Here is a 16,336-nt window from a genome sequence, read left to right as displayed (position 1 = left end):
AGAAAGTATTTCAATTCATTAAATTGATTAATCACTGATTATTCCGTCAAATAATTGACTGTTTTGCGTGTCAATATGTCTCACAATTGATTTTAACATAAGCACAAAACCCAAGTTTATTTTACTATCAGAGACGATGAACAGCAGCAAATGCTATTAGTTGACGGGCTGAAATTCGGTAATAGAAAAAACCCATTTTTAATTGATTGTCAAAAGAATTGCAGTTTATAATTTATCCATCCAGTTTTTGTCACTATAAGGATATCAAAGGCTGACATTCATGCATTTCAGTCCTAAGTAATGATATAGTACACCAAAACCCCACCATGTTGTAAAGCTTTAAGAATAGAGGACTTCTCGGACTGAAACAACAGCAAGACGTTTGTTTTTACTGTTCTGATATATGTCACTGATGTCATATAGTTCCCATTTAAAACAAGGCAAAATGAAAGGTCTGTATTTGGTGAGTCAGACTTTCAAATCATGTGATGAATGTTTGATGAGCTGGGATCAGGTGTGCAGGCAGCATCTTCAGCTTACGATACATGAGGCAACCTGACAGTCACAGCAGTGCTTTGCAAACATTATCTCAGGAATAAAAACCTCGTTCTCCTCTATCCTCTCTCCTCTCTCTCTCTCTCTCTCTCTCTCTCTCTCTCTCTCTCTTCCCCCTCCCCCCCCCCCTCTCCACAGTGGCCCTGAACGGAGTGACTCCAGCCTCTGGAAAAGATGACGACGGCAAAACAGCAGGAGCGGTGGAGGCAAAGATTCCTGAGGGTGAACTACTGCTGCAGGTCAGTTCAAGGTCCAAGGTCAAGGCTTTTATTATCATATGTACATAGCTACAGTGTAGTTAATTACAATGACATTCTTAGGTGTCACAGGGCCTCCTCCAACAGTGCAACACAATAAATAAGATAATAGTGCAAGTATATTAGTGCATTTAGTTTGGATTCAATAGCTGAGATTGTTTGTAGACAACACCAACCAAAGCCCGGTTCAATATGTTTTAGGGGAGAGTGATTGTTTATGGACTGTTCTAATTTGTGTGTCTGGTTCAGTTGTCCTGTCTCCTGGTTTTTGTTTTTTTCCTTCCTGACAAATGCCCAAAATGTATTTAGGCCAATGACAGAGGCTCAGGGCGGCTGAGAGTCGATCTGTCCTCGTCAAAACAGGAGTCTGTTAGACAGGCCGGTCTGCTGCTCGACTGATAGCTATACAAGACATGCCCAATCCTACTCTGTTGTGACATCAAGAGCTCTATGCTTGTTATAACCACATCACAAACTAATTTCAGACCTAAATGTGATTCCGTTTAACTAGAAATGTGATATTTAAAGCATGATATGATTCAAAGACCATATTTCAGCCCATTAGTTCTGAAATCACATTTGAATTGGATTTTTTATTATTTGTATTATCACTGTTATCCTCCAAGGAAATACCCTAAGGGTTTATTTTAACATCTTGGGTCATATTTTTGTAATGTCAGCCATCATTCCTGTCAGTTATGCTCAGGAGGAATAGTTTGACATTTGTGAAATATTTGAAAAGATCAAAACAGCCGTCTGTGTGTGTATGGATAATAAGCTGTAAGAGGATAGCCAGCAGTTGGTTAGCTTAGCTTAATGTAGACAATGGAGACAGGCTATCTTTCTTAGTTGGTCTGGTTTTTAGATCAGAGTGATTATAATCAGGTTTAGTGATTGATTATATTTTGTTCTAGTGAGGTAAAAGGTCAATATCAACCTCTAAATGGCAGTGGAGTACAAGTAGTAGGAGAAAGTAGCAAAGAATGGTAAGACGTACAATTTTGACATGCTAATATTTCAGTAAGTACATTTCAGTAAAAAGCATCCTGGTTGGAGGCTGTTATGATTAATGAATTAATAATTAATGTTGAGTAGACAATGACTTCAATCCACATACTCTTTGTTGGTGAATTATCTCTTTATCAATGGAACGTCTTTCTGGTTCAAGATGAATACAGTATGTTTCGCTGGACTTTCAGGTCACAGTTCAGCTTTTTAAGAAAAGGGCCATCTGCCGTCCTGTTTACTATTCTATTTAAACCGGAGGAAAAAAACAGCCTCTCCTGGTGGCGGTTGTTGGCCCTTTGCTCTGTATGTGTGACTGAGTGGAGCGCTCGCTCACTGCCTGCCAGATCTTTTTGGGATCTGCCGGAGTCATTGATTTTCCAGTCCAGTTCCCCCCAATGTGCATCACACTGGCATTCCAGGACAGGAGAGGAAACAGCCTGCCATGCCCGACAGAGCAGGGAGGTTTCAGTATTATGATCCGCCTGCATTTCCCCGGCCTGTTAGTAACGAGAAATGAAAGCTCTTTGGAGAAAAGGCGGGGAAGGGCTCCACAGGGGGGGGCCTCTTCCTTTTCTCCTCCTCCTCCCCTTAAACGTCGGTAGGAGATGGGAGATGGACAGAGAGCAGTTCAAAGGCTGAGGAATGTAAGGGTTATTTCTGAAGCCAAGTCTGAGTTTCTTTGCTGTTCTTCAGCATCAGACACTGGTGAATTATGGAGGAGCTGTGAGCATATCAATTATTCACACTCAGAAAATGGAGGAAACGTGGAAGAAGAAAGTGTCTGTTTTATTGTGTTGCACTGTTGGAGGGGCATGTGACCTAAGAATGTCATTGTCATAACTACACTGTAGCTGTGTACATAATAAAAGCCTTGAATCCTTGAATCCTAATTGTGCGTTTCCTCTTCACTGAAAATAGGCCATTTTTGACAATAACCTGCTTCAAAAAGAAGACTGTACACTTTTTTGTTTCCCTCTTCTAAATCTGTAAGCCATCATGTATGCTCACACTCATGACTGCATCAAATCATTTGCAGCTGGGAGGTTAATGAGTGCACATGAGTACTATTTGGCTTCCTTTCTGACGGTTGCACAGCTTTTCACACCTCATCGGGTTCCAGCTGCGGCAGAGCGTTTAGCCGTTTTGCAGAATTTGAACAAACGTTGCGGGGAATGACATTTGAGCTTAAAACAAATCAAGATTATTTGTGATATCATTAAACAGAATGTATATTCAACGTTGACATTTTGTGTTTAGTGTGGCAGATAATTGCGTTGAATCACTGGTGTATAATGAGAACAGCATTAGTCATCCCTGCATCCTGTAGGACCATTTAGTAAAGAGGTGACTGTGGTCATGTGTTAGGCTGTTTTTGTTTGTGTACACGTCTGTTTGTGTGTTTGTTTACGCTATGTCGTGTAAGCATACAGGGGGAGGGCACGTGTGTGTCTAGTGAAGTGGAAATATTGGACCAGCTGTTCCGCTTTGAAGAGAAACAATGAGCGTGCTCCATTTCACTTCACATGCTTCCCTTTTCTCCTTCCTTCCGTACTTCCATTTCTGATTCAATAGGTTATTTTATTTTAGTGCTCCTATCTCCTCAAACATCACAGACCTGAATATCAACGCTGCAGCTGTACCAAAGAAATGGAAGAGACTATACATTTCTTTACAGAAATAGAAGAAATGTTAATAATTCATATCAATAAAAATGTTATAAATGCAAAGGGCTGACAGGTTGTACATTATATATGTATGCCCATGCGCTTCATATCTCTTTATGACTAAAACCCTCTTGTATTGTGCCTCCAGTCAATTCTATCCCACATCTGGAACATTGCATTATAAAAGTGTTTTACTGTTGGACTGAAGATTGTCATCGCGACACCTCATCTGTAATGGATGCTGACTTTGACACTAAATAAGTTGCCCCATATCTGTTCACTTGTGTCTCCTACCTCCTTCTTGTCTTTGCTACCTCAATATCAAAGCATTAAGAGACTATGAAGGGAAAGAAACAGAGTTAGCTTTCTCTTCCTGTTCAGAAAACCTGAAATGATCAACAATTATAAAGATCACTGTAACCAACCTTTCAAATACAATATTTTGGTTTTGCCATTTCCTGAACTGAAAGCTCCCACACAATGAGAAGTAACTGTCGCTAACTGTGTGTGCATCCTTTGTTTGACCCACAGGCTCTGAATGGTTTCGTGATGGTTCTCACTGCCGGTGGGACCATCTTCTACTGCTCTCACACCATCACCGATTACTTGGGCTTCCACCAGGTGAAGTCTTTTTCTATGCCTCTGACTTCTATCATCTCCAATAATTGTCTCAAAACCAACAAGAAAATAAAATCAGACATAGAAATACAGCCCCAACTTTGTATAAGATGCACATCAGAAAAGAAATAGGACAATGAGAAGGGGAGGGTTTCAATGTACACTGTTCCCTTATTGCAAATGTCTACTACTCCCTGTAACTGCAAGTATATTTCATTGCAACTGTCTTCTAAATAAAGAAGTGAAAAAATAAATACAGCCCCATTCTTAATGTTTTGAAGAAATTAGAAATGATAACATCTAACTTAGCCATAATTTAACTTCAATGTATTACAGCTTACATATTTAGGAGAATAGGGATCCTTAGAGGCAAAAAACAAGAGCACCCAGACGCTTTTTTACCAAACTGATTGACAGCTTGGATGGTTTGATGGATGGGTTGCGTGCAGCGGCTCGGGGGTCGGTTTGATCCATCGGTCCGCTCCCTGCATGGTGGGGAGGCTCAAACAGCAGCAAAAAGACCCAACCTATTTATAGCTCGGCCTTTGGTAAAAAAAAACACACCAGACACAGCAGAGGGCTGCAGTGAACAACACATCTCTGCACTCCCGCTCAGGAGAGTACCTGTGCACTCAAGTTGGGAAGAAGTACACACTACAGGGAGAGTTTCCTCCTACTTACTGCTGCAGACACACACACACTAAAGGGCTGATGGGAGAATTGCTGAGTAGCATACTCTGGTAACTAGCAACTATTTCCAAGATTATCCCAAACATGCAACACATCGATTTATGAAGAGCACTGCAAACAGGGTTCTAGGTGCGGTCTGTGTTCATCCCAATCAAATGTGCTTTATCGGGCATGAAACCAAAAAAGTTAAACTGCAGTGTTGAAGAAAAAATAGCTAGCGTTCCCATTAAACTGTCCTCCTAGCGGCTCGGTTCCTGGCTCAAAAGAAATACCCTCTTTGCTTTTGTTGAAATGTACAACTTTTAGGACATTTTTAAGTGGTTGAAGGTTGATTTACCTTTTCGAAATTAAAAGTACACGATGATTAAAGGTAGGGTAGGTCATTTTGGAGAAACCAGCTCGAGTGCGCTAGAATTTGAAAATACACAGCCGGAAAAAATCTGCCACTTCCTTACAGAGCCCCTCCTCCAACACACACGAACGTTCACATGACCAATGAGGGCACGAGATAAGTTTGTGCACAGATGGAAGGCTGACAGGCAGGTTATTTTAGCCGGGCCGGCTAAAATGATTGGTCGTGCTTTTTACAGTACTACGGCTTCCACAGATGACATTTTTTTATGGATTTTTTGTCAAAGCACTTAAGATATTCATTGCTATCGGGATGTTAAGAGCATTCCATGGAATATAACAAAAAGTGTATCTCGAGCCGGTTTCTCAAACTTACCTACCCTACCTTTAACATAGAAGGAAAAATAATGTTGTCCCTAAAGCATCACATGACTGACCTGAAAGTTGTCAATGCTTCAGTTTGGCCACTTAAACTATTGTATACAATGATGAGCCACACTATAACTTTAAAATGTGTATACTTTTTCCACATCCTGTATGTCTCTACTAGCATGTTTCCTGTTTATTTTTGGCAAAAGATAACTCTTCTTCTCCTCGTTGTTCCTCAGACGGATGTGATGCACCAGAGTGTGTACGATCTGGTCCATACGGAGGATCAGCAGGAGCTCAGGAGAAACCTCCACTGGGCTTTAAACCCTCCTGCCATCACTAAGGACTCCCCCCAAGGTGATCACTCTCTCCCACTGCAAGATAACTCACACACACTAGACTGAGGCATTAACAGATGTGTGAGGAAGTTGGTTTGTTGGGATGAATTAGATTTCTGAAAAGAATTCCTAAAATTGTTTATTTCATGCAGAAAAGACTGTTAAATATGTAATGATTGCAGATATTTTTGGCCATTTTTGAATGTATTACAACAATTGTTTGAATATACATTAACTATTTTTGCATAATCACAAACTTCTACAACTTGCTCATACTATAAGCTGATTTGAATAAGAACTTAATTATTGTTCTTCTTGAAATATGTGCTAATACATTCAATTAGCCTGCTAAAGTTACACATTGAGTTTAAGGGTTTCTGTATGTTTCAGTAAAACTGCGCCAATGTTTAACACATTGCACTCTGCAAACCCATTTGGACATCAATATGAAGCGGTTAAGTACACACAGTTGTAGGCGCTAAGCTAGAAGACCATCCTCAGGTCAAGTCACGTGACCCAGTAATTCACTCTGGCTTAGGAGGTAAAGTGGTGCAAGATCTGTATTTGTGTTTTAAGATGCTTACGTGTATGTGCTTTGGTTCTGAGCAATGTGTTTAGACCCAAAGCTCTGAGACAGCTCACCTGGTCCTGCACCCAGAAGCTGTCCCCCGTCCCCCCTCTAACTGAACCAAGGCTGTCAGTCAGAGTTAAGGCCGAGGCTGCTCCAGGCCTCATTACATAACTGCATTTTATACAATGGAGGGCTGCTGATGAGACAAGATTATAGTCCAGCTGAAGAGTTAATGCAGAGGACAGCATGATGTGTTTTAATACTACAACATCTCTACATATTTACATTTGAGACATTATCAAGGCCTTTGAACACATCAGAAAAACACTGCTTCACTGTGCTATGTAGAGATGAAAAGCCTTTACTATAGATGTGTATAAACTAATATTTAGACCACCTTAAGCTTATATAATGTGACAATGTGTGAGCTAGGTGTCCTTTTGATTAAAAAAGTATGTTATGTTGCAAATACAGAGCGATTCAAAGCTGGGATTGTTAGATTGTGGGTTTTTAAAGCCACATTTTCAAGTTGAATTGTTTACTATATAGAAATGGTCACTAACAGAAGATCATATTGTTTGTAACTCCAGAGATTGAACCAGACAGCAGCTCAGCCGTGGTCACCTACAACCCTGAGCAGCTTCCTCCGGAGAACTCGTCCTTCCTGGAGAGGACCTTTGTGTGTCGCTTTCGCTGCCTGCTCGACAACTCCTCCGGCTTTCTGGTGAGTTAAATGTTTAAACTAAAGAGAGAAAACATGCAGACCAAAGCCTTATTTTTTTACCAGAGCTTGATACTTGAAACTTTTAAAATGACTTTGACCTGTTGGCTGCAAGGACTCTTAAAGGTGGGGTAGGTCATTTTGGAGAAACCAGCTCGAGTGCGCTAGAATTTGAAAATACACAGCCGGACAAAATCTGCCACTTCCTTACAGAGCCCCTCCTCCAACACACACGAACGCGCACATGACCAATGAGGGCACGAGATAAGTTTGTGCACAGATGGAAGGCTGACAGGCAGGTAGGCCATCCAGTTATTTTAGCCGGGCCGGCTCAGATGATTGGTCGTACTTTTTACAGTACTACGGCTTCCACAGATGACATTTATTTATGGATGTTAAGAGCATTCCATGGAATATAACAAACAGTGTATCTCGAGCCGGTTTCTCAAACTTACCTACCCCACCTTTAACTCCACTCTCGCAATTATAACAAAAAAATGACACATGCATCATCCCAATCATGCCCTCCCAAGACTCTTAAAAAACTTGTGCACAATAAATAAGACACGTGGCTCTTACAGATTATATAAACTTTACTACCATCACTAGAATGTTTTAAAAGAGTTGACAACCCTTGGAAGCATATCAGAGGCTCTGCAGTCCCTCACATATAAACACAATTCAAGGACTTCATTTATTTGTCTTTGTGTGCAGGCTTTGAACATCCAGGGCAGACTGAAGTTTCTGCAGGGACAGAACCAGCGGCAGGAAAACGGAGGCAAGGCCCCGCCTCAGCTCGCCCTCTTCACCATTGCGACTCCTCTGCAGCCTCCATCCATCCTGGAGATCAGGACCAAGAACATGATCTTCAGAACCAAACACAAGCTGGACTTCACTCCCATGGCCTGTGATGCTAAGTAAGACGCTGGCATGCAACAGAAACACTTTCATACATGCCTCAATGTGACATCTTCTAGCTTTGTCATTTGATTAATTTGTTTAGAATTAAACAACTATGGCTGAAGTCAATGTTACATTTAGTAAGCCAACGCGTTATACTTAAGATGATTAAAAGAGCAGGTGTAGTTTTCTTTTCCTGCTGTGTATTGTTCTGCACTACCTATGAGATAATTCATTAGATGTTGATGTTGGATGTGGTGTGTGTACCATGGATAAGGTTTTGAAAATGAATGATGGTGTTTTTTGCACAGGGGGAAGATAGTGCTGGGCTACACAGAGGCCGAGCTGCGGGTACGAGGATCCGGCTATCAGTTCATCCATGCAGCTGATATGTTGCACTGCGCAGAAAACCATGTCAGAAGTAAGTGCTGTCAGTGGGCTGCTGTGGTTTAGGGGGCTATGACACTGACCATGAACCCACAACCTTCCCAGTCTGTGTGTGTGTGTGTGTGTGTGTGTGTGTGTGTGGGTTGTTGCATTTCCTTTCAACTCTCTCTCCTGGGGCAATACGATAACATGTTAAAAGAAAAAAAACAGCTAAGGTCTAATAGCGTGTTATTTTTTATTAGATTTTTTTTATACGTCTTTTTATTTCATTATAATGTACAATAATCGATGCCATTTCATTTACATTGTAATATCACACTACACTCCCTCCCTCCACCCGCACATGCCCACACAGGCAAAACCAAACCAAAAACTGCTTATCAAGATAACTCAAACAACAGAGCCATGAAAAGAAAAAGAAAAACATCAAAGTAAAACAAACACATAATTATACAATACAGCGATAATGTAGACAATGACAAAAAACAGCTAAGGTCGAATAGCATGTTATTTTATAAAAGCCAACCTAAATATTTAACTGGAAGTGTTTGCCGCATGTTTGCTTTCATGTTAGGAAAGAGTTTTTCTGTGATAATTGGGAAGTCTCCAATCACATTATTATAGGTAGTTTAGCAATTCAAGTTTTCAGCAACCTACATTTTAAAGTGGAGAAAGGGCCTCTGCATCCTCTCCACTTAGTCTTTTTGATGGTGCTCGTCTACATTATTTTAAATAAGCTGCCGAAAATGGAATTCTTCAATTACTTTGTTATGGGTCGATACACATTTTTCAAGTTTTTTCTATTGTCTTTAATAGAAAGTGGGCAGTAGAGACAGGAAAATAAAAGTGAGAAAATAACAAATATAGCCACTAGGAATGAAGCCAGGACCTTGCAATGACATAGTTAAGGCCCCATCCCTTAGACAACAGACACGTACCTTACCTATCACATTTAATCACACTGTTATTAATTTAAAAAAAAAGATATGTAAGGATGTTTTTTACATGCTAAATAATTAATCTTAATGGGCCAAAAATGATGGACACACTTTTTGGCACTTGAAACCATGCTGTTTTATGTCTTAATGAGCAAGACCATGCTTTGTACCTACTGTATATACAGTACTAGAGCCTCCCGATGCCATTGGCTGCATGTGAACACAGTTTTAAGGTGGCCCTAAAGAGATGTGTTTTGAGTTGTCTGAAGCTGTTCAATAACGAAGCAAGGATTGGTAGTAAGAGTCCCTTCATCTTGGATGTTTATCTGACAGAATCCCGCTGCTATTTTAGATTTAGACCCGTCAATAAAGTTGAGGCGGTCTGGCCAAACCTGGTCAGAGAGTTCAAACCGCTTTCGCAAGTAATCCCGCTGGATTACGGAGCAGATTGAGCAAAGCTGTACGGCTGCCAGCGCAGAGGATAGGGCCCACAAATCCACTGCATAAGCAAAGCATCAGCCATGATCCATGCAGCAGCAGCAACACACAAACACTCAGAGGTCAGACACGGAGCAGACCACTCTCCCTCACTGCAGCAGTGTGGGTTAATCAGGAGGTGGAAACAGATACAACTTCAACATGAGGGGCACATTGATCTCCTCCTTTCTGCATAGCATAATAAATACTAATATTATGTTATATTACTATTTTTATACAAAAGGAATAAAGAAAACACCCCACTGTCATACTGATTGATACCTTGTCGAAGTGCTGCTCTTCAATCCAATTAGAACTTCTTTACCCTCAGTAATTTAAAACATAATGCAGTGAAAGCACATTACTACTTCCTAATAGCTTCCAAGAATGTCAGTGAGCTAGTTAGTTAGTTAGTTAGTTAGTTAGTTAGTCAGTCAGTGAGTTAATTAGTTAGATAGTTGGGTCATCTATCCAACACTGTGGTCTGCTGTCACGCATACATTTCTACTGGCTAGATTTGAAAGAACATTTCATTCGATTTTCTTTTCGCTAATTTTTGTGTGATTCAATCCACCTTAATTTGCCATCTGCCAGCCAACTTTCACTTGCTGCTGGTCAATCGAATGCCTAAATGCAATGAAATATGCTTACAATCATGTTTTCGCATGAACTTGACTGTAGCATCAACTCATTCAGAACCTATCAATGTCTTTTAGAGCCACCAATATGCAAAACTTCATATTTGGACTCTGTCATTACTGAAATCAAGTACTTTCAGCAGGTTAATGTTATTGTTGTGGTACAGTTCACTCATTTTAAGTGTTTGTGTTTAATATGTTTAGTGATGAAGACGGGAGAGAGTGGTCTGACAGTGTTCAGGCTCCTCACTAAGGACAATCGCTGGAAATGGGTCCAGGCCAACGCCAGACTGGTGTACAAGAACGGCAAGCCGGACTACATCATCGCCACCCAGAGGCCTCTTTTGTATGTTTAATATCTATTTGTGTTGGTTTGTAATTCAATACAATTTACCATCAAAAACAAATTGACAGGAACTAAACCTTAATACAATATCAATGTTTTGATGTATGCAAGGAATTTATTTCATGTATATAAGCATATATAGTTTCAGTTACGGTGTGACACATACGTCAATTTTTTTATATAAGAAAAGAACCCATCGACTTTCTGTCTGATGACGACAAGCCTCTCTGAGCAAGAAGCAATATTTCGTGTTTGTAAATACCTTTGCACTGTTCATAAGTTATACATCAGAATTTATGTTATTTGATTACATTTGTTCGTATCACAGGGACAGTGCACATTAAAGGTGGGGTAGGTAAGTTTGAGAAACCGGCTCGAGATCGCTAGAATTTGAAAATACACAGCCGGAGAAAATCTGCCACTTCCTTACAGAGCCCCTCCTCCAACACACACGAACGCGCACATGACCAATGAGGGCACGAGATAAGTTTGTGCACAGATGGAAGGCTGACAGGCAGGTAGGCCATCCAGTTACTTTAGCCGGGCCGGCTAAAATGATTGGTCGTACTTTTTACAGTACTACGGCTTCCACAGATGACATTTTTTAATGGATTTTTTGTCAAAGCACTTAAGATATTCATTGCTATCGGGATGTTAAGAGCATTCCATGGAATATAACAAAAAGTGTATCTCGAGCCGGTTTCTCAAACTTACCTACCACACCTTTAATAGACATTTCTGTTATTAAGTTAGCCAAGAGGCTATGTTTCATCTGTAGTGTCTGGACAGATGTAAAGTCACTCTAAAACTACCAAAATAAGATGGTTGAATCATTAAAAACATGCAACTCGAATGACACTTATATGACAACTTCAATCATAGAAAAGTGGGTAAGCACCATACCAACAACTATGCCAGAAACGAAGCTAGTGATCTTTGATTCTAAATAAATGGTTATTTCTGTGTCTTTATAGGGATGAAGAGGGTGGAGAACACCTGCGTAAGCGCTCCATGCATCTGCCCTTCACCTACGCTACAGGAGAGGCCCTGCTCTACCAGTCCAACCATCCCATCGCAGCCTTCAGAGACGGGACCCAGGAGAAAAACTGTAGTAAGTCGAAGAAGAGCCGGACAGAAAGGCTGTTGAGAGACGGTCTGGACCCTGGCTCTCTTTTGGGGGCGCTCATGAGTCAGGATGAGTCTGTGTACGTTTGCCAGCCGGCCCTGGAGCCCAAAATGTCTTTCCACAGCTTCTTTGGGGACCAAATGGGCTTCTCCGACTCGGAACCCTCCAGTTTGCAAAGGAGCTGGGAGGAGCCGAGCAACGGGGCAACACAGGGTCCGGGCAATACAGAGCCAGGAACCAGCTTTGACCCCCTGCTGGCTACTCTGGACTCCCTCTCTCTGGAGGGCCATGGGGTCGTGGATTCAGAAGAGGCGGGCTGTTCGAACGGAGATCTGTTTGGAGCTCTGGAAGGCCTGGGTCTGAGCGCTGAAGACCTGGAGCTGCTGCTGCTGGACGAGCGGATGATCCGGGTGGAGATGGACCCCGAACGCGTGCCCACCTTGGACGACCTGCTGACCAACGATGAGATCCTCTCGTATATCTACGACTCCTTAGAGGGGAAGACTGAGTCCACAGAGCTCGGAGGACAGGCGCCTCCCAGTACTGCCTCGGCGACAGTCACAACCGCGTCGCTACCTGAGAGTAATCCCGCTCCTCACGCCAACGTTCAAATGCAGTATTCTCCCCACAAGCCCCCTCTGGTGGGGCAGGCCCCCATCCTGCAGCTGTCCCAGCAGATGCAGCAGCACCTCAACATGCGTCCAGGTAAAGTAACGCACAACTGGGGCCAGCAGAGCAACCACATGGCTAACAACACGGTAGCAAACGGAGACATGATGGGGCAAAATCCACCAATCAGAAATGGACAATGGACAGCCACAGACATTCTAGTCAATGCAGGGATACAACACTATAAAACCCAACAGACTATTTTCAATGGAAAGGCCACAGAGCTGCAGGGAGAGCTGCATCAGCATCCGCTCTTCCTCCAGCAGCAGCAGCAGCTCCAGCAGCCCAGGGTGCAGAACCATCAGCAGTGCCACGTGCAACCCAAGCCCGCCAATCTTAACGGCATGTGTGGCCACTCCAGCAAGGCCCACTCGGCTGGCAAATCCCAGTGGCAGGACTACAGGTTCAGCGAGGGTCTGGGCAGCACCTCCTGCCTCGATAACGGCCAGAAACCTCCGACAAACACCTCGCTGGACGCCTGCATGGATTATAGTTTGCCTGATATGGACAATGTGGATTACGCTATCAGTGGAAGCAGTTTGTTTGGGAGGAGCGGACATCAGCACGGGGCCGAGTCCACAGTGCCATCCTTCCAGGGGATGAACCACAAGCGGCAGCAAGAGCAGATCCCAGTTCCTCTGGCGCAGGTCATCTCCAGCTTGTCGCAGTGCCCGCCCCCCAACGCCTCCCTGGAGCAGATCCTGGGGGTGGGCAAGCCCTGCCGGCAGCTGGACCCCTACGGCATGGTGACCCCCGAGATCCCTCATGACCCCAGCCCCAACAAGGTGAGGACGCTGACATGGTGATTGGGTTTGAGCATGGATGTTTGTTTCGTAGGCTTTGGGTCAGAGTAAAGGGTGCAAATGTTGCCTTTTGAGCTGAAACTCATGCTCTTAGCCAAAAATGTATTATAATAGAATCTAGCCGTAAAATGACCCCATTGTTCGGGAGATGTTTTTCAAAACTTTTTTAAATGATCATTGTTATGATTATGCTTTTAGTTACATGCTAACTGTTACTGTTCATCTTGGGCTCTGTCCAGTCGTTTTGTTTAGAGCTTTAACTATTAATAGAAAACTGAACAAACTAAATGAATGGGTATCGTTTTAGTAATATCCCAAGTAAAAAGACCAGGCATAAAATGTTTCCATGTTCTTAAATGTGATATTTGGTTGGTTTTCTCGGGTTTCAAAATAAAACAAATTGAATCTGTTTGTGTTTTGGACTGTTGGTCGAACCAAACAAGAAATTCAATTGTCAACTTTTCTGATGTTTTAAAGACCAAACAATAAAGAGAAAAATGGCAAATTAAGGAATCATGAATATACATTTAATCTTTATTGCAACTTTACTTTGATTATTATAAAAGTATTTGGACTTTTGAGTAAGACATACAGTAGTGGAATTTGGTAAAGGCTTCATGATCGCAGAGTTGAATCAGTTTGTTTGGCAATATGCATACTTTTTATTTAACTGCACTGGTTTCTGAGGAAGTGACAGATAATGACATCTTCTTGTCAAATGTGCTGTGAATATTCATGCCACGCAGAGGATGAGGCATAATGGTTTAATGGTATAACCTTTTTATTTCAACGGTTGGCCTCGCATCACCAGCTGTGCTACCTGCAGGGAGATCTGTCATCATTTCAAACATGATATCTTCAAAATGTAACGGGCAGACAGCCGTGACCTTTTCCTCACTGACAGACCCTTCAGATTTAACATCTCACAAGACATCTCATGAGTCCTACACTTACAATTTCTGATAATACGTTTAATTTCTGTCATTCTTCCAATACAAATATACATATTTTAATGTAAAACCTACATAATACAGGCTCAATATAGATGTTTTGTTTTGACATTGCTTTCACTTATTCCACATATAACTGTATGTTGTCATATCATTAGTGGGACGTAATGATGTACTCAAAAATTCTACTTTAAGTATTATGCAAATGTATACCTCTACCCCTTACTTTACATACTCAAAATATTACCCAATATAAAATATAAATCAATGAATAAACATTGACATACAATTATAGGTTAAAACAAAGTAGCACAAATTATCTCCACCTTTACCAGCTATGATAGACATGAATGCATCAATAATTATAATCCAGTGTGTCATACAATTGATTTTGAATTGGACGAATATCCTAAACGAGTACTTTTGATTCTGATACTTAAAGTGGACCTATCATGCTATATTTAAATAATATAGTGTAGGACCATACCTATATAAGGCATATTTATACTTATTTTTTTTCAAAATACCAAACAGATCATGCATTTTAGCCATGCCTCATTTCGCTCAATTTGAAAAATGTTAGCTCTGTTTTTGCAAGGGCTGATTCTGTGAGAACAGCACCATCTACAAGCCTGGCATATGTACTACAGCGTCTCCAGCGCTTTCGAACGGCAATGGCCGTGGCTGTCTCCTCCTGATTGGTGGAGTTGGCCCAATAGCCGTAGCGCCACCGTCCTGACGTCAGGACAGTGTTCAAATCTGGATCAGTTTTATCAGATCCGTTGCAGCCCCTTTTTTTAGAGATTTGGGTATGGAGGAAAATAGAGAGGGTTGTGTTTTCTGACACTTGGTGAGTTCCCTGGAACACCGGGGACACATATTCATGTATAAAAGACGTGCAAAAGTGCATTTTGCATGATAGGTCCCCTTTAAGTATTTTTTTAATCCCAATACTTTATTTGAACAATTTAGCCTTGCTACTTCTACTTATTCTACTTCTGCCTCATGTTGTTATTGTATTCATGTTTCTGTGGTCTTCATTTGAACTGTTGTTCTTTCTTGGAAAGCACTTTGTGAATTCTATTTCTATGAAAGGTGCTATACTAAATAAACGTATTATTATTTGTATTATTATTATTATTATTAAGTGTAGGATCTGAGCTCTCCTCCAGCTGTGTGTTTCATGATGTCTCCTCTCTCTCTCCCTGCAGATGGAGAACGGCTGCATCCTGAACAACACTTACCCAGCAGGCATTGCTCTGCCCAATAGAAACGGAGCGGCGCCCCCTGCTGTCCAGATGCCCCCTGACACTCTGTCCGGCCTCCCCGACCCCCCCGCCACCGGCTTCTACCTCTGACCCGCTGAGCAGCACTCTGTGAACGGCCAGAAACACACAGACTGGACCAGCCTTATACACACCTAGAGTACACCACAAACAGAGCTGAACAAACGTAGGCCTATTTGTTTCTGTTTTCTTTCTTTCCTTTCTCATTTGTCATATTTTATGTGTCTGTGTGGGGGGGGGGGATCATTGTGTTGTATTTCAAGTCATATTATCATACGAGTCCTTTGTTTACAATAATGCAGTCAAGAGTGCTCAGTTGAGTTTATGTGAAGTAAAACAGAGTTTTTCAAAATGAGTTTCACAAATCTGCGCTCAGATGCAACAGGAATTTAGAGTTGGAGGCAAACATGTGGATATCATTCTATATTTCAATCTGAAAACACATTCGTCATTTCATGTAGGTTTTTGTTTGAAATTGTATGTGTAAATCACAAATAACAGATATACTGGGTCAATATTGAGTGTTACTTTACAAATGGCATATTCCAGTTTAGCAGTGGAAGCCGAGTTTAAGTAAATAAATATCACTTGTCTGTAGATAAAGGGATACATCAATTAACAGAACATGTATTCATAATTTATAGTCATTTTTCAAGCAAAAATACCAAAACCAG

General features: G+C 41.6%; 1 protein-coding gene across 1 annotated transcript in view; it reads left to right on the top strand.

Moving 5' to 3' along the window:
* LOC117481190 (aryl hydrocarbon receptor-like) overlaps positions 1-15,734 on the top strand; it is a 36,231-nt gene extending 20,497 nt beyond the window's left edge. Inside the window, exons 3-11 of the mRNA XM_034128785.1 lie at positions 694-794; positions 4,016-4,105; positions 5,752-5,869; positions 7,012-7,145; positions 7,857-8,059; positions 8,354-8,463; positions 10,687-10,828; positions 11,803-13,408; positions 15,588-15,734. Coding sequence (XP_033984676.1) covers positions 694-794; positions 4,016-4,105; positions 5,752-5,869; positions 7,012-7,145; positions 7,857-8,059; positions 8,354-8,463; positions 10,687-10,828; positions 11,803-13,408; positions 15,588-15,734 — 2,651 coding nt within the window. The remainder of the gene's footprint in view (positions 1-693; positions 795-4,015; positions 4,106-5,751; positions 5,870-7,011; positions 7,146-7,856; positions 8,060-8,353; positions 8,464-10,686; positions 10,829-11,802; positions 13,409-15,587) is intronic.
* Positions 15,735-16,336: the final 602 nt, after the last annotated feature.

The sequence above is a fragment of the Trematomus bernacchii genome, unplaced genomic scaffold, assembly GCF_902827165.1.
Source record: "Trematomus bernacchii unplaced genomic scaffold, fTreBer1.1, whole genome shotgun sequence".
Taxonomy (NCBI): domain Eukaryota; kingdom Metazoa; phylum Chordata; class Actinopteri; order Perciformes; family Nototheniidae; genus Trematomus; species Trematomus bernacchii.
The sequence above is the reverse complement of the archived record's forward strand: the minus strand, read 5'-3'. Positions and strand labels throughout refer to the sequence as shown.